Source organism: Macaca mulatta, chromosome 1 (assembly GCF_049350105.2).
Source record: "Macaca mulatta isolate MMU2019108-1 chromosome 1, T2T-MMU8v2.0, whole genome shotgun sequence".
NCBI lineage: Eukaryota > Metazoa > Chordata > Mammalia > Primates > Cercopithecidae > Macaca > Macaca mulatta.
Window position 1 is genome coordinate 166,218,948 of NC_133406.1, and position 17,034 is coordinate 166,235,981.

The 17,034-nt window shown below is 35.7% G+C and overlaps 1 protein-coding gene across 8 annotated transcripts in view; it reads right to left on the bottom strand.

Moving 5' to 3' along the window:
* Positions 1–17,034, bottom strand: part of TNNI3K (TNNI3 interacting kinase) — a 304,917-nt gene that overhangs the window by 198,455 nt on the left and 89,428 nt on the right. For all 8 annotated transcript variants that reach the window (XR_013411799.1, XR_013412320.1, XR_013412556.1 and 5 more), the window contains 2 exon segments: positions 6,776–6,874; positions 1,817–1,955 (listed from right to left, as the gene is read on the bottom strand). Coding sequence is in view for 5 of the 8 variants with exons in the window: in NM_001204800.3 (NP_001191729.1) it covers positions 1,817–1,955; positions 6,776–6,874 (238 nt within the window). In the remaining 3 variants the exon portion in view is untranslated.

Consider the following 17,034-nt stretch of genomic DNA (forward strand, 5'->3'; position numbering starts at 1 on the left):
TCATTTTGACACTACTGAGCTCTGGAGTTGTACAGAGGAATAAAAAGCTAAGGTTGGCATCAATAATAAAAGGAAAAAGTGATGCAGTTCCTGACCTCTTGGAAAAGTGAAGCAGTTTCAAAAACACGATTATGTGTTCAGTGGTTCACACAGGTGTACCTGTGCCTATTCTAAACTAACAAAATGAAAGAGACTGCTTAAACAAGGTCCAAGGAACAGCATTCCTTACATCCTAACAACATAGGTTGTTTATAATAATGCTCTAAAGTAGCTGCCTGAGTTACTGCATACTGGCGTATAGAAAACAATGCAAGCTATGTTTCTTAAATTTTACGAAATAAAGTGGCCCCTGTTTACAACTTAGAAACTGGAAATTACCCTAGTCTCTTGCCACAGTTGTCTCTAGGAGACTTTGTGTATTCCTTATGGGTAGATAAAAAACATTGGTTAGCTTTATTAACTAAATATCAATCTGAATTTTGGACCAAGGAACTGGCAGTTCTAGAGATTTGACAACCGTGTCCTTTTGGAAATGTGTATTGTTCCTGCTGCAAAGGCCAGCAGTTCTTACAGCTGGGCTTTTAATTGGGTCTCTTGGGGGTCAATGGAAGAATGTTGGATATGCCTGAGAGAATTTAATGGCAAGATGCAACTCTGAGTGAATTTTTGTCAAAAAATAAAGTTTGTGAGGAAAAGTGAAAAAAAGAAATTTTTCACTAGTTATAATCAACTTTCCAAAATTTATTTTATAATTAAGAAAATAAAAATGAAAGGAAATTCTATTCCATCAGCTGATTCTGAAGTCCTTCTATGTATTCTAAAACTTTTTTTCCCCAAATGGATCACACTCAAACTCCATTAAAAAGTGTAGTAATATAATATCAAATATTGGGGATGCTGTGGGAAGCAACTGAAATTCTCATATATTGTTGTAAGATTTTAAAACAGTACAAACATTTTGGAAAACTGTCTAGAAATTTCCTAAAATATTAAACATATGCATTATTACCTTTCGAATTATCAATTCTCTCATATATATGTGCATATATATATATATATAAGAGAGATGAACATATATGTCCACAAAAAGACTTGAACAAGAATGTTACTGGCAATTGTATTCATAACAAAAGAACACTAGAAATATTAAAATGTCTACTAGGAGAAGAATGGATATACCAATTATGGTATATTCATGTAATCTTCAACAATATAAAAGAACAAACTATGATCCATACAACAACATGGATGTACGTCCAAATCATCTTGTTGGGCAAAAGAAGCCAGTCATAAATTTATACAAACTTCAAGAACAGACAAAACTATATATAGCAATAAAAGTCAGAATATTAATTACCTTTGGTGGTAAAGTCTATTTCCCTAAGATGAGTGCATAAGGGAAAATTTCAGAGTGATGAAATATTCTAAATCTTGACCTGGGTGGTTTTCAATGGATGTATACATACATAAATATTCATCAGGTTATATACTTAAGATTTGAGAATTTTCTAGAAGTAAATAATATCTCAATTTATAAAAGATCAGTGAACAACAGCAAAGACAACTAATTTATCTACGAGAACACTTTAGTTTCACTGGAGCACCTAATATATTAAGAATTGAGCTAAAACATGTAAAGAAGGATTCGCATGTAGGCCTAATAAATATATTAAAGATAAATTATGACTTGTGGAGTAAATAAGTACATGACTACAGGATTAGTCAACTTCAAGATTTTTCTCTAGTAAGAGAATTACAAGTAAAAAGTATGCATAAAGCAAATGATAGCAAAGGTCTTTTAAACATATAATCTTACCATCTGCTTTGCTGCCTTCTTCCATCAAGAGTTTTGCAATATTCAAGAATCCTTTTGCGGATGCTAGGTGGAGGGGTCTATCTCCAACTTCACCACTTACATTTACATCAGCACCAAATTTCAAAAGAAGGCGAGTTACCTAAAGGATTTATTCATTTGAAATTAGTATCAAAATTCAAACAATAATGCAAAACTTTTGGCAGTATACAAAAACCCAACTGGCGTAAACCACAATAAATTTATTGTTATATCACCTAGCAGGAAGTCCAAAACTGGAATAATTCTAGGGTTGATTAATACAACAGCTTAATAACTCAAGTTCTTTCCATCATTCTGTTCTGCCATGCTCAGCAAGTAGGATGGATCACCCCATGGTAGCAAGAGAGCTGCAGCATCTCCAGTCACTACAAACTGAGGTCCACAGAGTACAGCAGGAGATGACCTCTACCTTTTGGAACAAGCGGCTATTTTTTTTAAATCTAGAAATTCCTTCTTAAAAACTCTCCAGAAACCCTCTTCCCATATCTCTTCAGTCCAGACTAGTTCATTTGCAATTTTCTAAAGCAATCCCTGGACAAGGGGAAAGATTTACCGTGAGTGGCTTCAACTAAACAAGATCTAACACACAGTGGATGGGGATAGGAGCATCTCTAAGCACAGACTCTAGGAGAGAGGTTGAACAGTAAAATAAAGAGTCTGCAAGAAAGAAAAAAAATATATGGCCCAAAGTGGTAATAGTTGAAATGATAGTTTTGCCTAAGCAGCCAATAAATAGTGCCTGCTACTGACCTTATGTTAACTTGAGGGGTAATATCATATACTGATTAAGAATTAAGGTGCAGTTTGAGACATTCCTAGATTCGAATCTAGAATCTGATTTATATCAGCTGTGTGTTCTTGAGAAAAATTAGTTAATTTATTTATACCCAAGTTTTTTCATATGTGCAATGGGAATAATAATAAGACTTAACTCATGGGTTGTCATGAGGATTAGATTAGGAATTTGTTTAAAGTGCATAGCACAATGACTGTCATACACTATTTGTTCTGTAAATGTTATTTTTTATTTTTGTTGGTGAACTGAGAAAATGTTGTTTACCATTTCTGTTTCAGAGTTAATGTGGGGCTAGATGAGATGCTAGGGAACTTTGAAAACATTTTTTAAAAATCCTTTCCATATTTTTTGACCTTGAAAACCTGCTTTTGTCATTTGCTCTCTTTAGTATCAACTCTCTTGTCAATTTCATAATGTAGGTCTTCACTGTACATAAATAACCCTCTCTAGAGTCATGCAGAATCTTCTCTGAATGATCTCTTCCAAAGTCTCCTTCTGGCCAGAGTCACTGGTAGTTGACTTGATTCTTGATTTTCATGGCAGCTTCAGTCATATACCATTACTGGCCATCTTGCTACTGGAGTTTTGGGCCTTTTTCTGGATATGTGAGTGAACTGGAGACAGGAACAGTAGCCCTGACATCTTTTCCAATTCACTGAGACTCTACATCCATAGGGTCAGAGAAGGATAAAGTGATGAAGCAGGTAGGGGTCTTCCTGGGATTGTTTTAGGTAATTTAGGAATTCCTTTGAGTCACTTGCATATATAATTAAGAACTTTCCAAATAATTTATGTAAACTTGACATTGCCTCTCCTGAGAATTTCAAAAGTCATCTCAGTGATACTAAGAGGTTAAGTTAAGATGCGCCTGAGTCCTTAAAATAGCAGTTAGGGTTCAAATAGCAATTGACCCCTCTCAATTGTCTTGATCACTGAAGTGTCAGCACAAAAGTGAATTCAAGCTCTAAAACTATTTTTACTTCCCATGAGTCAGCAAATAAACATGTCTTGAGTATAAATCTCTCAAGAATATGGTAGACATTTGATAGAAATTCTAGGTAAAATATTAGCTGGGTACAATGTGGGGAACTGAGTTCCTATTGAGTGTAATGGACAAGAGCAAGGGTTTGGAAATCAGGCTTCTATTTATCAGTTATATTGCGTTGAACAAATTGTTTATCATTTTGATACTTCAGTTTCTTCGTTGCTAAAGTTGGAATAACAATATTTCCACCTCTTGGAGTTGTTGTGAGGATTAAATAAGTCAGAGCATGAAAAGCACTCAGAAAAGTGCCTGGCATTCAATAACTGTTAGTAAAAGTGGTAGCCCCAACTTGGAGCATGTGCATTTTATCTCTTTGTTGGCTAATGGACAGATCAAGACTTAATTCAGGTGAAATCAGAACAGCAGAAGTTTAGTTTCAACAACCTTGCATGCCTAAGCAGACATTTCCGCTTAAACAGACTCCATATATTCTGATTATGTGACTTTATAATAGACAGATTTAAACTATCTCTGAAATCGATTGTCTATTAAGGACTATTATTACATACCTAGGAAATATCACTCTTGGTACAAAACATCTACTCTTCCACTTAAAAAATAAGTAAATAAACAAATGACAAGGAACATGGCACATTAGGTACATTTATATATTGAATGTACCATTCTCCTTGTCAGCATATTTTAGCAAATGACAATAGCCTCCATAAATTACTTATGTGCTGCCTTCACACACAGAAAGTGAGTCCCTTATCATAAAAGGGCCATCCACATTTTAGCATAATTTTATAAGACTGTGACTATATTTTCAGGGAAAGTAAACAAATTTAGTTCTCCACCCAACATGCATACAGGCTGTTTATGTTTCTGCTGGGTGATGAGGTTAATCGTCAAAGAGGATGACTCTACAAATAACATGCATTGTATATATCCTGTCTGTGCCTGAGGTTAGGAAATGATGGGATTTTTCCATTACTTGTGCTTTTGGTCCTGTACTTCTTTTTTTTTTTTTTTTTTTTTTTTTTTTTTTTTGAGAGGGAGTCTCGCTCTGTCGCCCAGGCTGGGGTGCAGTGGCCGGATCTCAGCTCACTGCAAGCTCCGCCTCCCGGGTTTACGCCATTCTCCTGCCTCAGCCTCCCGAGTAGCTGGGACTACAGGCGCCCGCCACCTCGCCCGGCTAGTGTTTTTTTTTGTATTTTTTTAGTAGAGATGGGGTTTCACCGTGTTAGCCAGGATGGTCTCGATCTCCTGACCTCATGATCTGCCCGTCTTGGCCTCCCAAAGTGCTGGGATTACAGGCTTGAGCCACCGCGCCCGGCCTTGGGCCTGTACTTCTAAAAGTATTTTCGGTGCCCAGCTCTTCATTGCACTCCAGTGCACTCTGAGCAGCACATCAATGAAATAAGCAATCTTCCTACCTATAGGTCACGCTTCACCGGTCTTAGAGTGTCCAGGCATATGCCAGCTAGCAGAGGAATAAAGCCACAATGACTATTGAGCACAGGGACACAAGTAAGTTTCATCTTCAACTTGGAACCCTCAGGTGGTGCTGTGGCATGACCTCCAGGAAGGTAAAAAGGTATAATTCTATCCTAAAATTGAAGGAGTCTAGAAAAACAAATTGTAGAAGAGTGAAAATGGAGTATTCAATGAACAGTTATATTTGGTTATCCAGTTACATTTGTTTCTCTCTCTCTCTCTCTCTGGTTATTTTCAGTTCCTTGAGTATTCTCACTGCCAAAGGACAGTGTTTTAAAGAAACATACAATTTTTGTCTTTTGATATGTTAAGGTTGAAAATCAGCAGACTTTGGAGTTAGAACATGTTGCCTTGAATTCTGGCTTCTCCATTTAGGAAAATTGTCTGGACTTGATAATTTTTCTCACTGGTTGAAGAAGAATAAGAAGAGGTACTTTGGTACAGCAAAACAAATATAGGCTTTGGGATCAGACAGAACTGAGTACATATTCCAGCTCTTCTATTTATTATTAATAGCTGCATGGCTCTGGCATGCTACCTCACCTGACAGCTTCATGCATACCATTGATAAGAATGGGCAAATAGGCCAGGCGCGGTGGCTCACACCTGTAATCCCAGCATTTTGGGAAGCCGAGGCAGGTGGATCACGAGGTCAGGAGATGGAGACCACCCTGGCTAACATGGTGAAACCCCGTTTCTACTAAAAATACAAAAAATTAGCTGGGCGTGGTGGCGGGCAGCTGTAGTCCCAGCTACTCGGGAGGCGGAGGCAGGAGAATGGCGTGAACCCAGAATGCGGAGCTTGCAGTGAGCCGAGATCGCGCCACTGCACTCTAGCCTGGGCGACACAGCGAGATTCTGTTTCGAGGAAAAAAAAAGGAATGGGCAAATAACAGCCAATTTCAGGGTTGTGGAAAAATTAGAAAAAAAGATAAAGGTTCTATTATAGTGCCTATCCCATGGTATAAGCTCAATCAGGTGGCAACTCAATAATTTCATAAAGTTGTGAAGGTTAAATAAAGTCATATATTGAACAAAAGTATGTTAAAAACTTTAAAGCTTTCTATATATATTATTTTTTATTACAGAATATAACATTTTATACATATGGACCTGTTATAGAATCACATATTTAAAGTAAATTATAAAGCACATTAGTAATTGTTTTTATAGAGCCTTTACGAGTTGTTTTACTGTTATTGCCATTAGCATCATCACAGCTACATTTACTGAGCATTTGCCAAACAATTTATATTGCATCCGAACAGCAGCCCTATGAGGTTACTATTAATATCTTTCCCCATTTCGTAGGTGAATAAATGAAGATCAGAGGGATTACATAACCTATACCTGGTCAAAACACTAGGGATTTTTCAAATTTAGGCTGACTGATTCCTGTGGTCACACACTTACCAATGTACTGTTCTTCCTCTTTGTGTACTAAGCTCATCAGCAAAAATGAATAGCATGACAACCGTAATGCTTATATGGATCTACAAGTTCCTCAAGGATGGACTGATGAGAATATGGCAAAAATAATTCAAAGATATTTTAAATATAAACTCTTTGAAGACAGGACAATTCAACAAAAGCCTACACTTAAGCAACACCTAACCTTTGGAAATTCTACTGTCAGACTTACCTGTTCATGCCCATAGTAGGCTGCAATGTGCAATGGAGTGAAAAAAACTGCATCTTGAATATTGACATTAGCTCCATGTTGCAACAGCACATCAGCAGCCTGGACAAGAAAATGATTACGGTTAAGAACTTCAGTTGAGTTATCTGCCTATTAAGATTCAGTTTACAACCACCATGCACAAATCTTCTTCAGGAGTTGCCACGCTAAAACACAATTTTCTTCCATCCACCTTATCCAAAACCTCCAGTGTCTTATTTTTGTTTGTTTTTTTTTATGAAAGATAAAGACTAAATCTCCTTAGTATGACATTCAAGGTTCCTTCAATCTTACAGTGTTCCTTTTAAATGTATTTCTCATTCGTCTCTTTCCTAAACCCAATTGTAGAGTCAAACTGCATCCAGCTTCCTGCTCCTTTGAGACTTTGTTCACATTATTTCTTCAGCCAGAAATGTCCTTCTGCCTAATATATGCATGCTTAATCTCCAGCTAAAATGCCATCTCCTCCCAGATTTCCTCAATTTCCCTCCCTTCCTTGCCATCTGCCTGGCTGAAATTAAATATTACCTCCTCAAAAATCTCACATAACTTTCACTCATATAATTTAGAACATTTTTCTATTTATATACGTGCCTTAACATCCTTACTAAAGAGAAATTTCTTTAAGGACAAAGTATATGTCGGATTCATCTTTATAATCTCACTCTAGCATGTGGTCATGCAAATAGTAATCATACAATAAATATTTGTTAAAGAAGTGAATGAACAAATGAAAAACTCTACCAGGAACTGTTGGCCAATTGTCATCATGGAAAGCCATAGATTGGTATTTGTAGGGGACAAAAAAATATTTTTTCTACCCATTTTAGGTTTATTGGCTTAGGCCATATAAATTAGACTGATAAAAAGGCAGATAAATAAGAGAAAAACAAACGGGAGTTTATTAACATGTGTATTGCACATAAATGGGACTGCTTAGTGATGAGTAACTCAAAGTAGCAGTTAGAACTTGGGATCTCCTATAATCTTAGCAAAAATTTACAATAACTTTGTAGAGCAGTAATAAGACAAAGAAAAATAACTTTGAACTTCTACTGGCAACAAATTGGGGGAAGGTAAGTATATGGAGGAAACTAACGGAAAATAGAAGTTAGTTTTAGCAAAGTTTGTTATATAGATTCCTCTGGTGACTTCTCTGGGCTGATAAGTGTTTAGAGTTATCTCTTGTGATTAACTTCTGTCCTTTCTGGTAGAGAAGACAGGAAGGAATCCTTCATAAATTTATGTCCCTCTTTTAGGCAAATAGAAGGAGAGCAAAGAGTTCCTATATCTGTTTCTTTTCAATTTTCTGTAGTTCAAAATAATCAATATGCCAAAGTAGCATATTTTGGGGGAGCATATTTTGCTACCCTTCACAACAAACTTGCTGATATTTCAAATTTCCTCTCCTAAAAACCTATCTCCTACTCTCTCTTTTCTGTTCAACAGATTGAAATAATTTCCTTCAAATGTGTTCATTTTCATTGTGGACTTTGCTAATGTACTGTCTATTCTTCAGTTGGTTAAATAATACACATTTTGAAAATTTTTCAAAAGGCTTTTAGAAGAGAAAACAGAAAGATGGAATTTAAGAGCTCAAGGGACTTATGTCCTGTCACCTCTTCTGTTTCTATGAACAAATTGCCTCTTAAGTTATATTTCCTCAATTGTGTGAATCATAGACCTACAGAACTAGGGAAGGACTATGGACATTACATATCAAACCCTAACATTTTAAAGATAAAAAAATGGAGAACCAGGAATTAAGAAATTTTTAAAGGTCATACAGCAAGTCAGTGTCAATAGGAAACTAAATCTTTAGTCTCTTGCCTCAAGCTTTGTTTCTGAGTGCTTCATGGTTTGAAATAGTTAATTTTTAGTCATCTATTTATCCATTAAACACAATTTATTGAGCAAATATGAGCCAAAACTATTATTTTACATGCTTATTTCATAATTTATTCACTCGGGGGGATAGCATTAGAGATGCTAATAGTTGTCATATAAAATAAGGAATTTTTATTGGAAAATCCGAAATTTCTGATGGGTCCAAATATAAGCAGGTGTATAGGATTTTATACATTCTCACAACAATAGTTTCTTGTTCATACTTGAATATTATTGACTAATGATCAGCAGAATACACATTGTGTACGGTGAGTTGTTTTTATAATATAAAAATTAAAACCACAATGAGCTTTTATTGAGGGAATATTATGTATCAGGCCCAGAAACAAGTGTATCAGTGGTATTCAGTCTACTCTGTTTCATGCCGAAACACAGAAAGAGGTGCTACTCTCTATTTTAAAGATGAAGAAACTGAGTGTCTGGGGAGCAGAAGTGAAATTCAAATGCAGGTCTGTTTGACATCAAATCTTGTTTTTACCAGTCCACTCCTCTGACCTTGATTGTACTAACACTAACCTTTAAGTAAATAAAGTAACTAATTCAATCCCAGATAGGAAGAAGCCATCTGTCAGTAGAGGTTCCATAGATTTAGACTGAAAATGAATGCGGGAGCCATTTATAACAAGTGCTTGGTATCTTTAGGCTTCACATGCCTGGGAGTTCAATCTCAGGAACCTTTGAAGGAGGCCCCTAGCAATCAAGGTAGATTAAGCTTTTTACAATTTCTCTTATTTTAAATATAGCATAAAGTAGACAGCATGAATGTTTATGTAAAACAGACTTTCAAATGTTAACCTATAGAGCCAATTTCTTAGGCATGCTTCCAGAACTTTCATTCTAAAAGATAAGAGCTCTTAGGCTTTAATAAACAGTCAAAAGCCATTTTTTTTCCTCCTAAGTTTGCACTTCTCCAGTTAACTCAGAAGGTCAACCTTTGGCTGAACATTCATTAATTATGAAGTGTTGGTTTTCTGAGAAACTGTCAAAATGTAAGTTTTAATGAAACCATACAGAGTCATTACTAAATTGTAGGCTTTACTTAGTTTGTTTTAAAATTCAAGCAAATATTTAACCATTGAGAGCAATGCATGTTAGAATTATCTGATTTTAGCTAATGAGTAGAATACATGTACTAATTTGTATGACCTTTGGAGTAATGATGGGGAGAGTATCTCCCAGCACTCTAACGGGAATATGGTATATTGTCTGCCATGTGGACTAAGACAAGTACACTCATATAAACATGTAGGCTTCAGTATATACCTATCAAGTTATTTTACTCATGGTTCTTCTGCTTTGGCACCTGAAAAAGTTGGTAAATCAACTTTACACTCTTTCCACTACATGAAACTCTGTGAAGTCACAGACTGAATCTATTTTGTTCCCTACTATGGTAGGTAGGTAATAGGCATCCAATAATTGTTAAACTGGATGTATTTCCAGTACAGTTAAAGTGAAAATTTGGAAGGTGTATATACCACCAGGAATAAGGTAATATAAACAATAATTAGGACTTAATTATATGATAGAAATTTTAAACAATTCAATTCATCAAACATTTATTGATAATTGATTTCAAATTAATCTTCAGGAAATCCCAAGTATTTGCTATATTTCAAGACCTGTGGTTGGAGTTTTAAATATATTATTAACATTTTTCCTATATTCTGTTATTTTGACTTATTTTATGAGACTATATAGTCATGATGTATTTTTCTCAGAAAAAAATAACTAGTAAAATTGCAAATTAGAAACAGATTTTATGACAGCTATCTTAATACACTTAAAGGATATAAATCTTTAAACATTTTAAGGATATAAATTGTATCATACTTAGATTTATATAACTGACATAAATATATATTTATCTTATTGTTATTCAATATATATTTAATATTATTAAATGTATAGAATATATATTTATATAAATTTATTACATTTAATAATAGTACTGATATATAAAAATATATATTTGACATATAATAATACTATTACTATAATAGTAGTATATAATAATACCACTGATATATATATAAAAAATACTACTATTGAGATATATATTATATATACTCAATATATATAATACTGAGATATATATATATTAAATGCTACTACTTAAATACATATATAAGAATAATACTGAGATATATGTATCTCAGTAGTAGTATTTTATATGTCAATATTATTATAAAATATATCTATGTACATATTATTAAATATATAAATGTCAGTAGTATTATTATTAAAGAACTAAGATTCAAATATGGTCTGGTAACCTGGTACTTTTTACTGATGAAAGGATAAGTACTATAAATTGCCCCCCATTAAGTGGTTGTTTTATGAGCACAGAAAATAAGTCAGATCTCTTTATCTCGATAGAACAATTACTATATGAATTACCCTTTACAGATATTTTTATTTACCAGTTGACTCTCAAAAAACATCCAAGTGAAGTTCCTCCAGTTTCTAGCTTGTAATTTAAATACTGATTTAAGCATTCTGCTTTTACTTTTTCTGACATGGAGTCTTGCTCTGTCTCCAGGCTGGAATGCAGTGGTGTAATGTCGGCACACTGCAACTTCTACTTCCCAGGTTTAAGCGATTCTCCTGCTTCAGCCTCCTGATTAGCTGGGACTACAGGTGCGCACCACCATGCCCAGCCAATTTTTGTATTCTTAGTAGAGACAGGGTTTCACTATGTTGGCAAGGATGGTCTCGATCTCTTGACCTCATGATCTGCCCACCTTGGCTTCCCAAAGTGCTGGGATTACAGGCGTACGCCACTGCGCCCAGCCTGCTTTTTCTTTTTACAATGTCTCCCCTTCTCTTTCTCTGCTTCCACACACCCAGTCTCATGACCAAGCTCAGTTCCCATGTTTTCCATGAAAAGCTATTGAAAATAGGCCATTGTATTAATCATTTATTTTCTGAATGCCTATAAAACTTAGTGACACAATGTAATCTTTTTGGTAATTAACTCTTAAAAATTGGTAAATTGGTAAAATTTTAAACTCATGTTCCCAAGTTGTCTCTATAAAGTGTAAGAAGTTTTGACTCTGGTAAAAGGATTTTTCACCTGAGGCCCTGAAATTTAATCCTTATAACTAAAATACCCAGACCTTATTCAAAATTTCAGAAATTCCAAAAGTAATGCCTATAATAGCAAAGGCCCTCAGTGTTATTTCTTATTAAATGGTTTTGCTACAGTATAACTTTAACTTATTTGACTTGGTTCCATTTAGCTCCCTCTCTATCTTTTATTTTAAGGAGCTCATTGGGTAGGGATAAAGGAGAAAAATGAATGACCATATAAAGAGGAACTAAATGTCCCATGGAAGAGAAAATAGAATAGGGTAAATTCTAGATGAAATAAAATGACAATCAATCTCAGTTGAAATTGCCAAACCAAATATAGTGTCTCATACCTAGCAGACTTTGAATAAATAGCTATACTTGGAAATTAAATTTTTCTTTGCTTTAAGTGGTAATTTATTTTCTATTATTTCTTTGGATCTTCTTCAAATTCATGCTTATACCAATGTTTTCCTTAAGATTTATAGTTTGCTTAAAGCTACAATTTTCTCTTCTCAATGCCTGTGTCTCACCTTTATTATTGAGATTTATAGAGAGAAGAACAATGAAGCTGTATTGGGATGACACCCATTTCCATTTAGTGGAAAATCTGTGTTAGTAAAGCTTTAGAGGAAAAATTGTTTTTCCAAAGTCTATGACTTATCAATTCAAAATGATCCTAAAGACATTGGCATGAAAGTTGATTTAGGATTGATATTTTTTTTCCAGTTATTTTCAGTTCTGACATTCAACAACCGGTTCTCAATTATTGTCCCCCCCAACTATTGTCCTTCCTTCTAAACTTCATAGACAATTTTTTAGAGTCATCTCCAACTTTCCTCTACCTTTCCTCACCTCCTATTCACTCCTCAGTCCGCTACAATCTGTCTTTAGACCTCACCACTCCAGGGATATTTCTCTGGAAAATGACATCAAAGGTCCCCTAATTGCCCATTCTCATGGATGCTCTTTAGCCTGTAGTGGATTCTTATAATTTTATGTTGTCTCAGGATTCATTTCGAATATAAGTTTTCTTATACCACAAGCAGGACTTTGTCACCAGGGACACAGTTTCTAATTCTCTGCCTCTTCCCAGTTCCTCAATGTGGTTGATCCAGATACCTGCCATGTATGACAATCTCCTGGTGACCCTCTCCTTATGGGACAGCTAGACATAATCGCTGGGTCCGTACTGCAGACCCTGACTGAGCGACAGATGAAAGGGAGTACTCAGACATAGGTATGCAGTTAAGAGCAGCTAGGGGTCTGCCGGGCTCTAGTGGCTAAAGTGCAGCAGCACCGATAAGCTGGAGCTGCTTGCTTTTATTCAGTGTAGACATAATTCCAAAAGCCTGGAGCAAACACAGTCTGTGGGTAATTAACATTTATTGTTCCACTTTCGGGGAACCTCATGCATGCGGATGATCAAAGGTCAGTTCCTGGCCAACATAAGTAAGCAACTCTGTTTAAGATTAATTCCCCTACACTTACTTGTACCTACTCCTTGCCCCCTGGCTCAGGGTCAGGGAACAGCTGCCTTCAGCTTATTCTCCCCCGAAGCTATGCAGAGCTTTCTGACCTTTCAGAAGGTCTGCTCCTTTCCCTATAGTTTCTCCCACCACCCTGACCAATCTCCTACACATAATCTGCTTGGCTTGCTCCTCTGATGCCCACGCCTACCATGAACTGAGCAGCAGATAAGCAGCAGTGACCCCTCTCGATCACAGCAAGGCCCCACAGAGCTAGTGCCTGCTTACTCTAAACCCATTAATTAGAACTTCCCTCAGGAAACCCACTTGTGTAACTGTTGGATTCCTATTGGAACCCAATAAAGGCTTTAGCATAATGGTTTCTCTTTCTCTCTCTTGCTCCTCACTTGCTGGTTGAGTGTATGTGTCCTGAACTGTCCCTGGCCCCACTTCCCATTGGCCCTGTAAGGTGTGCTGCCCTCTTCTTTCTGAGATCTGTAAGTTTATCTTATAAACTCAGGTTATGAGAGCACAAAGGCACCAAAAAGCACCCATGCTTCTTTTTGTCTTATGTGGTATTATTTGGGACCAGTTAGTAATTCCTTCCCGCTGCAGAAAGTCCTGTTGAGCAGATAGCTTTTCAAAGGTATTTCAGTGATCATCATATTGGCAGCATATTTGTAAAACGGACCATGACTATGTTATTGTTTGCAGTTGACAGCTTCTGTTACTTCATGTACTTTGTTGAGTTGCCTCCTCTGTGTCTCACCTGACTGACACATTGAGCCTGTTTTCTAAGTCAAGGCTCTCCTAAAGAGTGACTGCCTTTGTAGGATAATACTAGACACAGGTCAGATAAGAGCCACAAAGAGGTCTGTAAATATCAACAAGTTTCCTGTGAGAGGAGCACCTGGTCACAGGTTGGACACTTAGGTATTTGGCTATCTGCCAAGATAAAGAGGTAGCTTGTGAAAATCCACGAAGCCCTGTCAGGGTGGGACTAATGTTTATAGTCCTCTTGTGAGGGAGACCTCAAGACCAAATTAAAAAGTATATAACATGTCCTTTTCCTTATTTGACTGTTTATCCAGCATTTGTTACTATTGTCTACTTCTTCCTTAACATTTTATTCTCCCTTAGATTGCTTGACATCACAATTTTCGAGTTTTCTTTCTACCTCTCTGCCTACTTATTATTATTCCTCCATAGAAATGACTTTTTCTCAGTTCATCTCTTAAGTGTTACTTTTTCTCGCTGACATTAGTGTTTTCTTTTGCTCTCTGCTTCCTGTAATTCTCTTGTATTTATTAATACATGTAAAGAACTTAGCACAATGCTTAGCATGTAAGAATAAATGTTTCAGAAATGATAGCTATACCTATTTTTCTCTATATATGCCTTGATTGATTTCATCTATGACTACTACTTCTACTCCTATTACTAGAAACACACACACACACACACACACACACACACACACACACACACACACAATGTTTTTCTCAGACTTCTTTCAACACTGGATCTACCTTCTTTGGCAACTGATAGTCCTGTTTTGTATCTTTTCCCTATTTCCCAGCCACCTTTACCTTTGGCTGATATTGTCTTTGCATTGATCAAATCTTTATCACTTGCCTTTTGATTCTTGTTATTTTGAATGAAGCATTAGAAGGCAAAAAAAAAAAATGTGTGCCAATGGGCCAAGAATATCTATTCCATTTAATGTTCACAACAGTCTTACAGAATTGGTATTAATAGCCCCATTTTAAAAACAAGGACAGTGAAGCTCAGAGTTATACAGCTTGTAAGGAAAAACACTTAAGTTTAAACTCAGGTTTATGAGAGCCCAAAGGCACCAAAAGGCACCCATGCTGCTTTTTGTCTTCTGTGGCATTATTTGGGCCAGCTAGTAATTCCTTCCCATTGCAGAAAGTTCTATTGTGGAGACAGCTTTCCAAAGGTTTTTCAGTGATAGTCATATTAGCAGCATATTTGTAAAAAGGACCATGATTATATAATTGTTTGCACTTGACTGAAAAAAAAAGTTAAACATATTCTAAGTCATACGTTAAGAGTCTTGAAGAGTCTTATATATTAAAATGAGAATTTTAGGATTTTTTCCTTATAGAGATGCAACAAGAGACTTTAAGAAAAGAGTAAAACATATTTAATTTGCATCTTAGAAGGATCTTTCTAGGAAAAGTGTATGGGTTGAATGGATTGAAGAAAGAGCAAGACTGCAAACAGGTAATCCATGAGTAACATTCTGCAGTAAGTTTTGTTTTGTTTTGTTTTTAAGAGATAAGAATAAAATGAATAAAATGAGATGTGGTAGTTGCGTTGGCCTGGAGATGGAGAATGGATTTCAGAGATACTGAGATGGTAGAGTCACCCAGCTTGGTGGCTCACGCCTGTAATCCTAGCACTTTGGGAGGCCGAGGTGGACAGACTGCCTGAGTTGAGGAGTTCAAGATCAGCCTGGACAACACGGTGAAACCCCATCTTTACTAAAATACAAAAAATTAGCCAGGTGTGGAGATATGCACCTATACTGCCAGCTACTCAGGAAGTTGAAGCAGGAGAATTGCTTGAATCTGGGAGATGGAGGTTTCAGTGAGCTGAGATGGTGCCACTGCACTCCAGCCTGGGCTACAGAGTGAGACTCCATCTCAAAAAAAAAAAAAAAGGTAGAATCAGTCATAACGATGACATATGGGAGGCTGGTGATAAGTAAAGATGAGAAGAAATGGTCAACAAATGACTATAAAAGAGGATGCCTACAAGGGGAGATGAACATGAAGATAAAACTTTGTTTACTTCATGAACTTATAAAATAGGAAAATCACTTTGAGTTTTTCTCTCTTAGATTAATTACTTGTAATAGCTAGTTTATTTTGGCAGAACTGTGCTCTTACTCAACACCACAAACTGTTTCCATTGGGGTCAATCTCTCAATCAAGATTTGAACATAATTCTCAAGGTTTCAAACAAATGAACTGAAAGCTATGCCAATTAAAATTACTAGGAATTGTTTATTCATTTGTATTGAAGGCTTATATAGATTAGAAAGCATTTTAGATGGTAACATCTGCTTTAGAGTTACCAAGCCCTTTTTTGACTCTATGCTCTAATTTCTATAGGCTTTTTGATTTTTAATTATATATATATATATCTCCACTCCTTGACAGCTATTACAAATGTTAGCTGAGATTTCTCTATGTCATGTGATTACAGAGTTTTTCACTTATAACATTGGTTGAATATTTTTATAATGACTATCATTTTCTTGACATATCTCTAATTAAGTATTTGAGTACAAAAATCTATTGGAAAATAGTTTCTTCAGGCTGTCACAGAAATGAGGTCTTTTTATGTGATCTTTCTCTTATTATCACAGGTTAAAATTAAATTGGATCTTAAAATTACACAGAAGATGATTCCACAAGATAATATCATAAAATAAATTAAAAGGAAGCTCTATAAAGTCATGGAAATAAAACTTAGAGACACACACTAACTTATGTATATAAAATAATTTAATCAGTTATATAAATTTAGCATCACTTCTCAGGAAGTGATGAGAATACAAGCAGAAAAGCTGAGGGAGGAGAAGTGAGAATAGGGCAAGGCTGAAGATACAAGTGATACATTTTATAGAGGCAATAATGGAAACTAGCAAGTAACATCCTTTCACCCAAAATAAGAAGAGATACTTGTAGGATATTTATGGTTTAAAACTGAGGAGGAAGGGAACCAGAGAAGGAAAGAAAAGAC